Source organism: Amblyomma mixtum, chromosome 2 (genome assembly GCF_055824585.1).
Source record: "Amblyomma mixtum isolate Tamu chromosome 2, ASM5582458v1, whole genome shotgun sequence".
In the NCBI taxonomy this organism is placed as follows: Eukaryota; Metazoa; Arthropoda; class Arachnida; order Ixodida; family Ixodidae; genus Amblyomma; species Amblyomma mixtum.
In genome coordinates, this window is record NC_143013.1 from 181872446 (window position 1) to 181887286 (window position 14841).

General features: G+C 48.1%; 1 protein-coding gene across 1 annotated transcript; it reads left to right on the top strand.

The window, feature by feature from the left end:
• Positions 1-8920: 8920 nt before the first annotated feature.
• LOC149361748 (uncharacterized) lies at positions 8921-10355 on the top strand. Its single transcript, XM_089569581.1, has one exon. It carries the CDS (start codon positions 9126-9128, stop codon positions 10299-10301), a length of 1176 nt encoding a protein of 391 aa, XP_089425707.1. The 5' UTR covers positions 8921-9125; the 3' UTR covers positions 10302-10355.
• Positions 10356-14841: the final 4486 nt, after the last annotated feature.

Consider the following 14841-nt stretch of genomic DNA (forward strand, 5'->3'; position numbering starts at 1 on the left):
GGCCGAGTGGAGGACGTGAACCGGTATTTGCAGCTTCTGCTGCCTGCAGGGTGGGCACCTTTTCAGACGATACATGAGGCTTGGCACGTGGGCGGCTGGCCAGCTGGAGGAGGGTCATGGGCTGCGCCACAGCGTCGGCAGGTTGGTTGTCGCGGGTGGGGTCACACATCCGTCCTGTGGCCTATCTTCCGGCAGTTGAAGCATGCCTCCGGACGGCTTTTGTAGGGGAACAACTCAAAAGTGAAGCCGAGATACCTCACGTAGCGGGGTAACTTGGCATTAACGATAGTCACCACGAAATGTCGTGTGCCGCCCATGCGGCGTGCGGCGACTACGGGGAGATCGGGGTTTCGAGCTTGGAGCTCAGCGAGGATCTCAGCGTCGGTCTCGTGACTGTAGGCTCTATATATGATTACTTGCACGGAGTCATCGGGGGCTGGGGCGTATGTGGCTACCAGGATGGCGTTGGAGTCGATGGTTAAAGTTTGTATTTTAGCATACAGCAACGCCCGTCCTTTGGCCGGTGTGCTGATGGTGACAGTGTTGTTTGTGGGGTGGATGCGGACTTGGTCAAAGCGGCCCGCGCCGCTCTCAGATAAAGTTTCCTAGTTTCCAGAAGTGCCACGAGATGGCTGTTCGCTCAGCGGCCCGGTCCGTTGCGGGAGGCAATGCTTTTCTATTGAGAATGCGCGTTTTGTGAATGCCATTTTCCCGAAACCTATTGCCCATAAAAAGAAGAAAACACTTTTGCCGCTTTGTTTCCGTACCACTTCGTCGCCAACTGCATTTTTATGAAGCAGCGGCTTCGCGCTGGTTTAGTTGAAGGCGAAGAAGGTGATGAGTTCTGGCGGGTTTTTTGACCCTACTACAAGAATACTTGCCGGAGCCCTGATAACCGAGCATGTAACCATCACTCGTCTTTTTTGTTCTGTTGAATTTGGCTCGTTGGTTTATGCGTTGGTTGGCCCGTTCATTCGTTCGCCTGCTGCGCGCCCCACTCGTTGTTTCGCTAGTTAACACGTTAGTTCGTTCTTGAAATAATTGTCGCATTTGCTTTCGTGCGCGCGGCTCGTTTGTACTTTCATGCACTTGCTTATTATACCATTAGTTTACTGAGTTGCTTGCTTGCTCTTTATTTTTCCGCTCCTCTCGATGTGTTTTTTCGTCTTTCTCCCGATAGCGAATTCAAGCGGCCACATGTTTTACGCTATGTTTTTGGCAGTCCCCTTGCTTTAATTTGCGCTTACTAAAAGTGCAACAACTATGTTTCCAGAGCGCCTACAGTAGAATAACTCTAAATCACTTGTCGGGTGATATGCCGCCCACTCCACCACATTGCAACATCAAGCGCACCATTATGCTTCTACTCGCTGCTCTGTAAGGCAAAAGGAATGATTGGTTGGTTGGTTTATTGGGGTTTAACGTCCCAAAGCGACTGAGGCTATGAGGGACGCCGTAGTGAAGGGCTCCGGAAATTTCGAGCACCTGGGGTTCTTTAACGTGCACTGACATCGCGCAGTACACGGGCCTCTAGAATTTCGCCTCCATCGAAATTCAGCCGCCGCAGCCGGGATCGAACCCGCGTCTTTCGGGCCAGCAGCCGAGTGCCGTAACCACTGTGCCACCGCCAACGCGGCGGGGCGGAATGATTAACCTTAACAGTATTATTTAACAAAAGTTCTGTTTGGGGTAGATGGTGCATAGCTTATATTGAAATGAAATTTAAGCGTACACGAAAAACGCACACAAGAGGAGGATACACACAGGACAGGCGCTAACTTCATCTCATTTATTCGCAGGTAAGAGAGCGAAAATATATACATAAAACGAGACATGCGCAGTAAAGAAACAGATCGTCATATCACAATGCGTGCTCAAGGTATCTGTATTCTGCCTGCAAAAGATTAACTGATGTGTCACTCACACAGTCATGCCCCCTCTTCTTGATGTGAAAGGCTTCTTTCTAATAATTCATGTGCCGTCTTATCACCGCCTCTGCCAAGTATCTTTATCTCCTTCAGCCGCGGCTCGCACGCTCTGCAGTTCGCATAATGGTCTGCCAAATGTGTCCCTCCACCCCTTAATCCCCGCAAATGTTCCCCCGCCCGGTCATTGACACACCGCCCAGTCTGGCCTATATAATCCCTACCGCAGGTCAAAGGTATCTCGTAAACGACACCGGAACAGTAGTCGACATACTTCTTCGAGTGCTTCTTCCTGCAGCCACTCTTCTTTTCCGCGAACGAAATGCGTGAGCAATGTTGGGCAAGTTTCTTCGGTGCGGAGAACACCACAGGAAGGCCGTGTCGGCTTTGCCACCTTCTTCACATGATGGGCAACCTTGTGGATATACGGAACCACTACTGGTTTAAACGAGTTCCTTTCTAGTACGTTCGCTTTGGCGAACATGACCTGTTTGGTTTTCCGAAGTAGGGCCTCGGCCACAGAAACAATGACCACGCAGGGGAACCCAGGCATAAATAGCCGGTGTACATGCTTATTAAAGCTACACTGCAAAGCATGCGGGCACGACTTCGAGAGAGCAGACACCATGCATGTAAGGCGGCGGCTATGTGCAGGGAATTAGAGCTGAACAGCTTAGCGAATAGCATTATTGACTCTAAGTTTAATGCCCTCACTGTGTTTTTCACAGCTAAAACCCATAAGGCAGATGCACCGTTTAGGTGTATAGTAGGCGAAAACGGTACATGGCAGCACGTCCTCAGTAGGTACCTGCAGAAACACCTAGGCTCTCTACAGGTCCATGACCCCTTCACTGTAAAAAACTCGCTACAGGTTGTACGGTTTCTCGAGGGTAATTCTTCATTTGGGTATATGTTCTCGGTAGATGTGGAATATCTGTTTTATTCTGTGCCCCACGATGATTTGTTCGGTGTTGTTAGGAGCGCGATAGAAGAAAGCGGAGAGATGGATTTCCATAACTCATGTAGTCTTACAGTGGACAATTTTATGCGCGTTCTTGAGTTTTATTTAATTGTTACTTTCTTCTCACCATGCCGATGGGAAGCACTGGCGTAAAACCGCACCGCCATGGACCGCGCTCAGGTTGCTTAAAGTTCCACGACGATGCTGCTGATGCCCGCGCCATGCGAACGGCTTTTGTGACGTAAACGAGCCGTGCGATATTTGCGTGGTTGCTATCGCAACAAGATGTTCCATTTATGTTTTCTTTCTTCGGGCGAAGTTTGCCTGCTTCATCGAAACTGACGCTGCGATCAGCGGCCCGGTTCGGATGAGGCGGCTGGTACTTTATCTGGCCGCTTGCGGCCAGTGCGCCGGCCGCGCAGTATCCTCACCTATATATCTTACAGTGTGCGCCGACCACAAAGCTTCTTTTATGACAATCAAGAACTGTTAGTGGAGTGTTTTTTGAAGAAGGAAAATGTGTGAAAAATAACAAGTTGTCTGTACTTGCCCGAATTCTTTGTCTTAACATATCGAAAAGCTTAAACAGCTGATGAGCTGCGCTCAAATTTCACATTAGGAAGTATCTTATCTTCCGTAATTTTTTTTTCTGCAAGGCCTAATTTGGTTTTTGATTAACGGAAGTGGCGGAGTACTTGTCTCACTTATCTCGGTGGACGCCTGAACCGCGCAGTAAGAGAAGGGAGGAAGGTGCGCTGAAAGAATAAAGAGAGAAAGAAGTGTCATAGTGGAGGTCTTCGGGATAATTTCGACCACCTGGGGATCTCTAACCTGCACTGGCATCGCACAGCACACGGGCGCCTTTTACGTTCCGCCTCCATCGAAACGCCGGCATTTCTTGGAAATGCACGTTTACGCTTCTCCGTGTGTGTTTGTGGTTTCTGTGTGTGTCATTTCTCTGCTTCTAAGTTCCTGTCTCGGCAGTGCAGACAAGATGGACGAGCGAGAAGCAGTGTGCGTGCGGCGCGGTCGAGTGCGAGAGAGGGAAAGGCCGTATGTCACCCAATTTCACGCACTTTTGGAGTGAGGTTCCCGGACACCCTTAGAGCGTGTGGGGGTAGCGGTCTCGGACTCAAAGGAGATGCCCTCGACTCAGCGTGGCAAGCTCTGCGGAGACCAGCTACCAAGTGACAAGAGGTTTCTGTTCTTTTGTTGCCCAGCTTTCACCGGTCGCAAGCCAGAGAATGGGTCGGAGCCAAAGGTTCACAAACAAAACAATGTTTATACAGCAATCAGACGCTACAGAGGATTTCACAATCACTAGTACAAACACATACAAAGTGATTAACAAAACAATGCAACTTGTGCAAAGTTAATCTCGAGAGAGAATAGAATACAAGGGCAATATTACACCTAAAGTGCACTAAACAAGAGAGAGACAACCAAACAAAGCACAATTTGTTCACCGGGCGCAGCGACAGTCCGACGACCAGAGGTCCACGACGATGCCGTCCCGCAGCCTGGAGCACGTTGCGTCGTTGGTTCGTTACTGATCGAGTGGTATGGTCCCGGGAGTCAAGCGGGCGCTCTTCTTCGAAGCTTAAACGGCGGCTTGGACTAATCTGACAGGTTGGTTGGTTGGTTTGGACTGAGAGAACGATGAAAAGGAAAAGTTAACGAGCCTGACCAACTGGCTCAAGCCGAGCCGCCACCGCTGCCACGTGCAGGTAGAAGAGAGTTGAAAGATAAGAGGAAAGAGAAAAAGAGAGAAAGATGCGCGTCGCAACAACCGCGTCAGCCAGAGCGGACGCTGGTTGAAAAAACAGATACACCCTAATCTGACAGCGGTCAACGCCCTTCTCTAGAGGCTTGGTCCGCGTCTGTTAGTTCTACGCGCCAGAGTAGGCACGCACATACACGCAGTGTCGGCCGTGCAGTCCTCCTTTCCTTCCCTCGCCGGCCGCGCGTCCTCATTGGTCAAAAGTCGGGAAACGCTTCTCGAAGGTTCGGGCTAGTTCTGGCATGGCGCCGCTGCCGACGTGCGAGTAAAGAGGATGGGGGCAGGTCTTAGCGCATGCAAGGCTACGCCCTCTCCGTCAACATCGCACAGAAACTACTCACGCATTCGAGAGAAATCGGCGGCATGGTTGACTCATTCCCTCTCCGCCCGCCGTGTCGGTGAGCGGTGGTAGAGAGGGCACCCATGCACACAGGCTAGTCGCTCCCCAGGGGGTTCCCACCTCCCCCGTTTTACGATCGCGCTGGCCAGATGGCGTGCGCCAGGCGCTGTTCTTTTTCTATTTTTTTTTTCAAAAATGCGCCGAATTTTGTGACACCGTACGACACACGAAACGACACACGCACAGAAAAGGCTGAAGCATACATGAAGTGGCACGAGTAACTAAAAACTTTGTTTTGGGGGGGTCTGCCTGTGCGAAAACGGAAGTCGCTACGGAAAACGCGCGCGCAGCGAGCAGACGACGCGACGAACCAGCTACGACCAACCTTCGCTCGTCAGTCAGAAGGACGCACCATTGAAGCCTCTTTCACGAAGGTTTTCAATATGGCGTCAACTTAATGGTTCGGGAGCCAGAGTAGAGGATGAGGATGTTTCCTTATCGAAGGAAAGAGCGGTGGGGCTTTGATATGAATTCTTACAGTTTTTCGGGACCCGCATGGCTCTAGTATTTTGCAGAGGTTATCTTCGATACCTTTTCTATGCAGTGGGTTACGTGTCTGAAATGTCCAGACCAGTGGTCACGGGCCCCTTAAGCACCCTTCATGGCTGTTTGCCAAGAAACCTGTGGCGCTGCTCAGTTGCGTCCTGGTTCGCCGGTTTTGAATGTCCGAACTGCATTCTTCAAAAGACACATTCACAAGGAGCGAATTAGAGGAAATATTTTCATTTCGCTCGGAGGAGCAGCCCGCATTCTCGTATCCTGTATTTAGGTCGCTCAGCTGCGCACGGACAGTACATCCATTTAAAACCGCTACGCTCCCTTCACACCCTGCTTTCTGTGACCGAAATGCGCGCCACTTGCATGGAACGTGCCAGTGCGTCCAGCAGAAAACCGACTGCAGAACGCGTTCCTAATCGAGAAGACGCAGCGACGGCGTAACATTGGCGTTAGTGCCCTCTGCATTTTATGAATTAATTGCTTCATCTGAAGGGTGCAACGGACACGTTATACCAAATTCGCATTTGTCATTGTTTTCTTAAAACAATTTATTGTAGATAGAAATATTGTAGTACCAAGGGGTGGGACTCCTATCCGCGTTAGATAATTTTTCCTGTCAGCTGCGAAGGCCAGTGTCCTCGTTGTTCAGACCAGCGTCCCATAGTGCGGATCTGGGGTTGGGAAGTTGATCTATGCTCCTGTTCTGTGGCGCTTCCTTATAAGAATATGTGGTGTTTGTTGTTGGAATATGGAAAATTTGCTTCAAATATCTAGGGTATCATGTGGAAGGGGGTATGATATTATGGCCGAGTCAGTTTATATTCAACAATAAAGCTCTCCTTCGCGTTTACTAGAGTGCATAAGTTGATGATAAAAATTTTCAATGCCATCTCGGTAGTGGCTAAGTTATTACGTCGATTGTCATAAGTATCATAGCCTATCAGTGATCCCATTCAGAGATGCGCTCGGGAGTGAAGTTCTCGAACGTGACTATTGGCAGGCTTATCACTCATCGCGGATTCGTGCCGTTTGTTGAAGTCTGCCATTCAGCGGGACAAACGGCGCCGTTTCGGTGGCGTTTCGGCAAAAACCTACGTAACTCGTGATGTCAGACGTGTATGTCTAAAATAAATCTATGTGGAAAGAGCATTTCAAATTTTGGCGCGATTCTGAAGTGACGCAGTTTGTATGGTGACGCAAAGAAAAATTTCACTCATTTTTTCTGAGGACACGGCCCTTGGCTCGCCAGCTAGGCAAACTACGCCCGAGACCACGCTGGCACGTTGATTTCAGGGAGGTTCATAGAAGGGGGAGGGGGGGGGGGGCGATGTTTTGTGGGCGCGTCCCCATTGTTCAAAACGCCGGGAGTGGCTTCGAGGAGCATCAAGAACTTTCCGGTGCCGCGCTGCCGCTGACGCACCAGTGAAGAGAAGGAGGGAAGGGGGGAGGGGGGGGGGCTCTCTTAGCACACGCAAGGCTACGCCCTCTAAGTCGGTTTCGAGTAGAAACGTCTGCGACATTCCAGAACAATTGACGTCATGGCTGACGCAATGCGTCGGCGCGTTGCGTCGGCGAGCGGTGGGGGAGGGGCAGCCGTACAGAGAAAGCTCGTTGCTCTCCAGTTTCCTTCTCCCCTGTTTTAGGAAATGCGCTGAATTTTGCGACAGATGGAAAACCTCAAGGTGGGTGCCTACGTTTCGACAAGAGGACTGGCCTTCGTCTGGGCTTTGGGCCCAGAGGAAGACAAATTATCTTTGCGAAATGTTGGCAAGCACCTTGAGGTTTTCTCTCCCTTTATTGACTTTGTGATTACCAATCACGAGAAACTCTGTTTCGCCGCTCATAAAAAAAACTGATTGGAATTTACGTGCTCTTTAATTGCACGTAACAATCACAAGGCGCACGTGCTGTGAAAAGAAAAGAATGTTTTTACTACAGAATAAATGCACAAAAACAAAAATGATGTTTCGAACATAAGTGAGTAGATGTATCTCATTTTTAAAATTGGATTAGCCTAAGAAAGCGAAAAATAGCATTATGAATGTTTTTTTTTCTTTCCTGAAGGATTGAATCAAATGTAGTAACTTATTCGGGATAACATACCTGCACTTTTGTGTGTCGAACTTTATGTTACCTTTTTGGTTCATGAGGACTTCAAGTGGCCATCGCTTCCACTCTCTATGCAAGATCTTATATCTGCGGAACCTGGAGAGAATAATGTGGGGCATCCTTATTCCACTTGCACATAAAGCTTTGCTGCGTGTAGAGCCACCAAAACTTCATTTACAAGTTCTGCCTCGATGCCTTCAAAGTTACTGCAGTGAATCAGTAGTTCATGACATAGGGTTGAAGATATTTGCAGAAGCACTGGGCGGAATTGTGATTATTGCATCATATACCGTCATTATTTCTTCAAACTGTTTCAATATGATTACAAAGTATATAGTTATCAAGCGGTTATACATTTTTACATGAAATGTGGCAGTGCACATGACCGGTTTTGTAGCCAATTAAGAAAAATGTGATGTAATAAGAACACTCTGGTGAGGCCACCTTTAAGAATTTTGTGACGCAGACTTTCTCTACTCACCCTCTAGGCTGTCGTCGAAACGGTGGTGCAAGCAACTGCTTGAAGGTTTGTACACTAAGAGTTTCAACGTGTGCTTGCACTTGTATGGGCGCATCTGTAAAATATTCAGGTAATTCCCAGTAGAACTGTAGCTGACGCCGGCGGAATTCTTCCATAAGTGGAAATTTCTCACAACCAATTGATACGACTGCCTGTTTGGCGGCGGGCTCCTTTAAACAACACATCACGATCGCACTATGGTTTCATCGCCAAGTTTTCCGACATCAAACATGTGATTTATTCAGGAGATAAGATGGCACTTGCAACTCGACCGCAATTTCCGACGCCCGTGGTGGCCAAATGGGAACCTGATAACATGATTGCCAGGCACGCAGTGATAAGGGGACAGTACACAGACTACCTAAGCGCTCTTACCGATAGAGCTTGTCAATCTCATCCAGTACCTGTTACTTCGTTTGTTGTGAGGACCCACCTGCACAAATTCTCATTATCCCCAGTTTCATGATCAAGTGCAATAGCCTAACTGCTGCATTCACTCCAGTGCTTCGAAACGCCAGGATAAAGCATTTAGGGTTTGCTGAATGCTCGTCTTTTGTAGTGCCCATTAATCGCATTTCTCTTATGACTGCTTTGTTTTATACCTCCCTTGTTCAAATCTTGTTTACCTATTCAGTCTTACGGTGCTACCGACTGTGTCACTGTGTTTTTAGGGGCGTATATTTGCGCTTCTCTTTTTATGTTATTAACTTTCCAGCATGCCTCTCATCCGTGGGCCCTCGTCTTCGCTTTTTTTTTTAAATTAAAGCAAATATGGTGATTGATACGGCTGTTCTCATTGCTGCTCGTTTTGCAGCCACCAGCGTGCTGATTGGTTCAGATAAGAACAAATATAGCCAGCGGCTGTGGCCCCTCATAATATAAAGGAACCTAGGTCCAGCTTACGGCGCATCCTCCACACCGCTTAGCAGGAGATGGCAGACCCCAATATCTCGGAGCACAGCCAGCAGCAGCCGCAGAAGAAATTGCTGAATGATGACTTGCATGATGAATTTCGCCGAAGGTTGGAGATTCAACTGCCGCCCCCCTGGAACTCTCGCTGCATTGATGATGGTACGTCCCTGCTTCACTCTAAGCCTGGTTTCGGTGTGATTTTTAAGGTTGCGCCAGGACAACTTATTCACGACATCCGAGATACTCTGGCCCCACACCTGTTTGTGCTCAAGACAAAAGACTCGGCCATGCACGTGACAGTGTTTCACGCCGCCCTGTACGTGGACCATCCGGACGAGTTCAACCCAGCCTCGCTGCCCAACAACCTGCTCACTTCCATCCGTAACGAGTTGCTTGATGGGGCCAGAACCGAGATTGCGGCCGCCGAGACCCTGTTTCGCAACGGATCGGTTAGCATGTCTGTGCAGCCTGGAAAAACGTGGCTTCTTGTCGGCCACGGCTACCCCTCGCATCTGGCCGTGAGGGTGGACTACAGCCAAGCCAAAGATATCCTGCAAGCACTGAAGAATACTCTACACGCAATCACCGATACCTGGTTTTCAGCGGCGTGTGCGCTGATCAAGAAGCAGGGATTCCGTGCCACCGTGCGTAACAACGAAACCATGGGCCAGCATGTCTGCGGCGAAGGGTGGCGTCTTTCGGTGATGTTCACGGGCAAGAGCGATTACCAATCTCACGTCACGCTTGGTATGCTTCGAGCTGAGAACGAGAACCATGTCCTCGATGCAAAGGTAGTCGAGGCCAATGACAACTGCCCGGACGGCATCGAGTCTTGCTTCTCACACCAGGAAGAGTCCGGGAGTGGCGTCAACGCACGTGCTTTAGCCGGAGAGGTGGAGGCTCTCAAGTGGGCGCATGCGGTGAGTTACTACAACTCTGAAGCCGCTGGGATCCCGAGGAACAACATCACAGAAGCTGTGGTGACGGTCGACCAGGCTCGTAAAGTGCTCTGTCCAAAATTTGTGCGGGACATTTGGGGTGAATACATGCTGCGCACCAAGATCGAGCCTATAATCGTTCGTGTCCTGGGCCTCAGCAACGCGAACCAGACTGGCCTGAACGCTGTACGTCTTGACGGCGTGGGAAGCGACGTCATGGACTTCTTGCGCACCCCTAACTACACTTCACAGCTGTGAAAAAGTGGCAAGAGAGGAGGCGCTGTTAGACAGGGAACTGTGTAAATAAAGAAATAAAAGGTGCAAAGGAAATAGTTTTAATTTTGTTAATGCGATAGAGTTGAAGACACGTTTCGTTGCAGACACATGATAACCTAGCACCGAAGAAAGGTGAAACTGGCCACTGTGGCAGGTGGAAGTTAAATTGATGAGTTATCGCTCCCAAAGAGCAACCGAGGTCGCACAAGGCCCACCGCTGAGATCGCCTGCCATCGCAGAGCAGGGGCGCATCACTTAAGCGCTGCACCACGGCGCAATAAGGGGTATGAAGACTCCAGATAGCGTTGTGGGTTCATAACCCTTCAAATGTGCCATAGCAGACCGCAAATGAGTTGTAATTGCTATCGATATATTTGCGGGAATCGTCCTGATCACAGTGGTGGTGAGGAGGTCACCTAACGTATTGTTCGCCTCGTAAGTATTTGTGGAAGACGACGAGGATAGGACAACCTCTTTTTGATTTTTCAACGTCAGATATGCACTCACGAATTAACAATTCTGTAATATCGCACAAATATTATGGTTTGAAGTTCTCTAACGCACGGTGTGGGCAACAGGTACCATACAGTTGAATTCAGGTGCATCAGATTTGAATCTGATGCACCTCCCTGGGGCCTCTCTGTTTAATCTCAGTAATGCACAACTGGTTCGGTCTGTAATATCGCACAAATATTATGGTTTGAAGTTCTCTAACGCACGGTGTGGGCAACAGGTACCATACAGTTGAATTCAGGTGCATCAGATTTGAATCTGATGCACCTCCCTGGGGCCTCTCTTTTTAATCTCAGTAATGCACAACTGGTTCGGTGTGGTGCAGTGCAGAACAGTACAGTCGCATTGCACTTGAAAATCCTCACTTATTGTGCTTCGATGCCATAAGACACCCTATCCTCACTACGTTAGTCAGTCGCATATGCTGTAGTGGGATATTACTATGAGCACATTTTAGCCGTCCACTTCAGCAGAGGCTACCTCCGCACTTTAAAATATCACTAACGTATCATTAAAGACTGACGCAATGACGGGTGAAGGTTGCATTTACTGCCTGAAATCTGAAACGATGATACTTTTGCGAGGTGGGGAATTTTTAATTAACAGCCCAAAATAAGCACATTATCGCATTGTAGCGAGGGCACTCTAGCAAAAGGACGGTAGAATCCTTTTAAAGGAAACTCTTCATTTGGCAAACATATGTCCCGAAGAGAACTGACCTCCGTTTCAGCGATAGCAAGTGGGCCCGGCGGTCGACGAAGATGAGACCATCAGCTACTATCTGTAGCGCTCAATTTAAAGCTAGCGAAGGTATTTCAAGATAAGGCGCGAAATGCACCCACAACAGTCTATAACATTATGTAGCAGTGGCGCGTGGCTGAAATAGTTGCAGAGTATGGTCGCATCTCGCGTCAAAGCGTGATTAAGCTCTGCGCTTGTGGCTTCAAGCACCAATACGAGGGGGTACCCAAAAGAAACCGGACTTATTTTTGTTTGAACTTATTTGTTCACATTTTAAGCACAGACCTTCAATCTCCTTCAAAGTATTCCCCACTTGCAATGATACGCTTGTCGAATCTTTCATTCCATTTTTCAAAACATTGTTTAAATTCATCTTTTCTGATGCTTGACAGTGCCTCCGTCGTTTTTTTCTTCACCTCAGCAACATCAGCGAAACGCTTTCCATTCGCCTATTTTTTCATTCTAGGAAACAAAGAAAGTAGCACGGGGCAAGGTCGGGAGAGTATGAGGGTTGAGGAATAGGGGTCATGCCATTTCTGGTCCAAAATTGTCGTATAGACAGGGCTGTGTGAGCAGGGGCATTGCCATGATGGAAAAACCAGTCACCCGACCGCCACAAATCCGCCGCCGACTTCCACCGCACACTGTTGCCCAATGTTTTAAAAACATAAAAGTAGAAAGCCTGGCTAACTGTCTGACCCTGCGGATCAAATTCTCAATGGACGACTCCTCTCACGTCGAAAAAACAAATCAGCATTTTTTTGAGGTTTGGTTTCACCTGACGAGCTTTCTTGAGTCGAGGTGAATTTGAAGTTTTCCATTGGCATGATTGTTGATTTGATTCAGGATTCGATTCAGGAACGCTTGAGTTGTCCCCTTAGCATGGTCCTTGTACGTCTTTCTTAATATTTCAAGAGTTTCTATTCAACTTTTTCCGAGCAAAAATCAGAATTTCACCGGCGCACGCTGTTCACGAAAATCAGCCATTGCAAAAACGACATTCCCACAAAACAGTCGTCATTCTAAAACTCTGCCTAAACTAGTCTGACCTCCTTCAACGACGGCACTCGGCTTACTGACTCTGAAATGTTCGTTCTATGCACTCCTAGTGGCAAAACGCGGTACCACAGAAGCTTTGCCGGCCAAAAAATTTAGTCCGGTTTCTTTTGGGTACCCCCTCGTATATATTTGAAAGCTTCGTCAAGTTACTCCCGCTATTAAGAAAGCGACCGCTCTATTTTGCGCAAAGCAAACACAACCGCCAGTACCTGCGCGCTAAGCGAGAGCGAAACCGAGCAATTGTGAAGGAAAGGACGAATCCAGCGTCGGGCCGCTAATATCCACACCTGCCTTTTCTTCAAGAACCGTATAGCATTGGGGAAGTTGGTAAGACATGCTTAAAGAGAAGAACGGTGCAGCATCAATTGTTTTCGTTACTTGATGTTTCACCATTCATCCATTTAGGATGCCTTTTCTTTAAATTTGGAGGCACCCGTGGCGAGAATAACTTGAGTTGGAAGGCTTCCGAAAATGATCGGATACTAAGACGGTCAAAAACCAGGGTGTCAACAATACAAAGTTCAGTGGGTGCCAGAAAAAAGAGGAGGGCCTGCAATAAAAAATAGACTACGAGTGGCACAAGCGTGATACTTACTGTTTTAGATGTATTTGCACGGAAAGCCTTTTAAACATTAAGAAAAGGAATCTCTTAGGCGCGTCAAGGTAGAACTTGATATTTGCCTCATACCTCGACATCCCAAGACAGAGATGACAGGCTGCCCCTCCAAAGAAACAAGGGGACAAAGCTTCTAGGCAGGAAAACTGGAGGAGTGTCCAGAACCTATTTCGAGTGTTGGTCTGACGCACATTCCGTAGGTCATTAGAACTCCATATCTCCAAATTCCTCATCGAAGAATGTCCAACCTCGCAGCATATTAACCCAAGGAGCCCCCCCCCTAGCCGTGAAATGATCAACGTGTGGCCGCAAGGTTTGTGTTTGGTTGTAAATACAAACTTAAGGAATGGACTGTAGGTAATAAACCAGAGAGAAATACAGAATCCTGGTTCGTTCTAACGATTACAAGACACTTGCCTGCATTTTTCTTGAGGTGTATGGTGCAAAGTTGTTGTTCTAGGGCACTAAAATAGGATTGCAAGCGAACACAAAGAGGTTGGATATCTGCTGCAGCTGCAAACAAAAAAAGACGCCAACGATGTGTTTACTTGTGCGAACTTTCGATTTGGATGGGTTCCAGTTTAGAACAATGTAAAAAAAACTTGCAGTGGTTTAGCTCTGGTTAATCTGCGGGATTGCGAAAGCAACGAGGAGAGCGAGAGAGGCGATGGAGAGCGCGCTGCAGCGGCGGCGGCCCCGGCACTCTATCTATGCACCGCTACTGCGCACGCGCAACTGGCGAGCGCGGCGGCGGCATCTCTGAGTCATCCGCGCAGCGACGGTAGCGGCGCGCCAGCTGTGCGCCGTGTGACGTCACTGCTCCTCGCGCATGCCTAGTATCGTCTTGTCTCAGGTACGCGAAATGGCTCGGCGACTCGCAACAATAACGCACAGCAGGTGATAGGTCCTTGTGTTTCGATTCTCGTTGGCTTACAGCTTAATGTGTGTGCTATAATTAACAAAAATAAAAGCTCTCCGCCATCAGAATGCGGGATCAACTATACGAAATACTTTCGGAAGCTCAGGCACTGTAGTCAATTCATTTAGAATAAATTTCAAAGCTATAGTAAGGGTGCGATATGCTCAGCGTAATCATGTCCAAAGCCCTTGGACAAAAATTTTTATAACTAGAAAATATAAGACACTCTTATGGAAATAGCGGAGACAATGGTCCATTCATCTGATATATAGCAAAACCTTTCTGTTAAAAAGTTTCCATCGACCACATCGAATAGTTAAGCCTGCCTTAGAAGATCAATGAGAAACGCTTTTGACAACAGGAAAAACAAAAAGGTTAATAGCAAGGAAATGAAAAACTGCCGTCAGGTGATATGCGGATAAATTGATTGTTATGCAGAAATTTTGCATTATATGAAAAAATTGCGTTGACTCGCGTTTTCCGCTTAAAAATGCTTCTGTCCAGAATTGTTGGGTATGCAAAGCAGCGAACATTATATTGTGTGGAGCTAACATAATATGACTCTCTAGGTCAGCCTGTGCATTTCATGGGCAGCGTCCTGGCACAAAAAAGGCAAGTGTTCAGAATACCTCCGCTGCACATGATGCACAGAACACGAGATTGCAGAACGTTTC

What these genes read in the sequence shown, in the direction of transcription:
- LOC149361748 (XM_089569581.1), top strand. Translation starts at nt 9,126, where the DNA reads ATGGCAGACCCCAATATCTCGGAGCACAGCCAGCAGCAGCCGCAGAAG.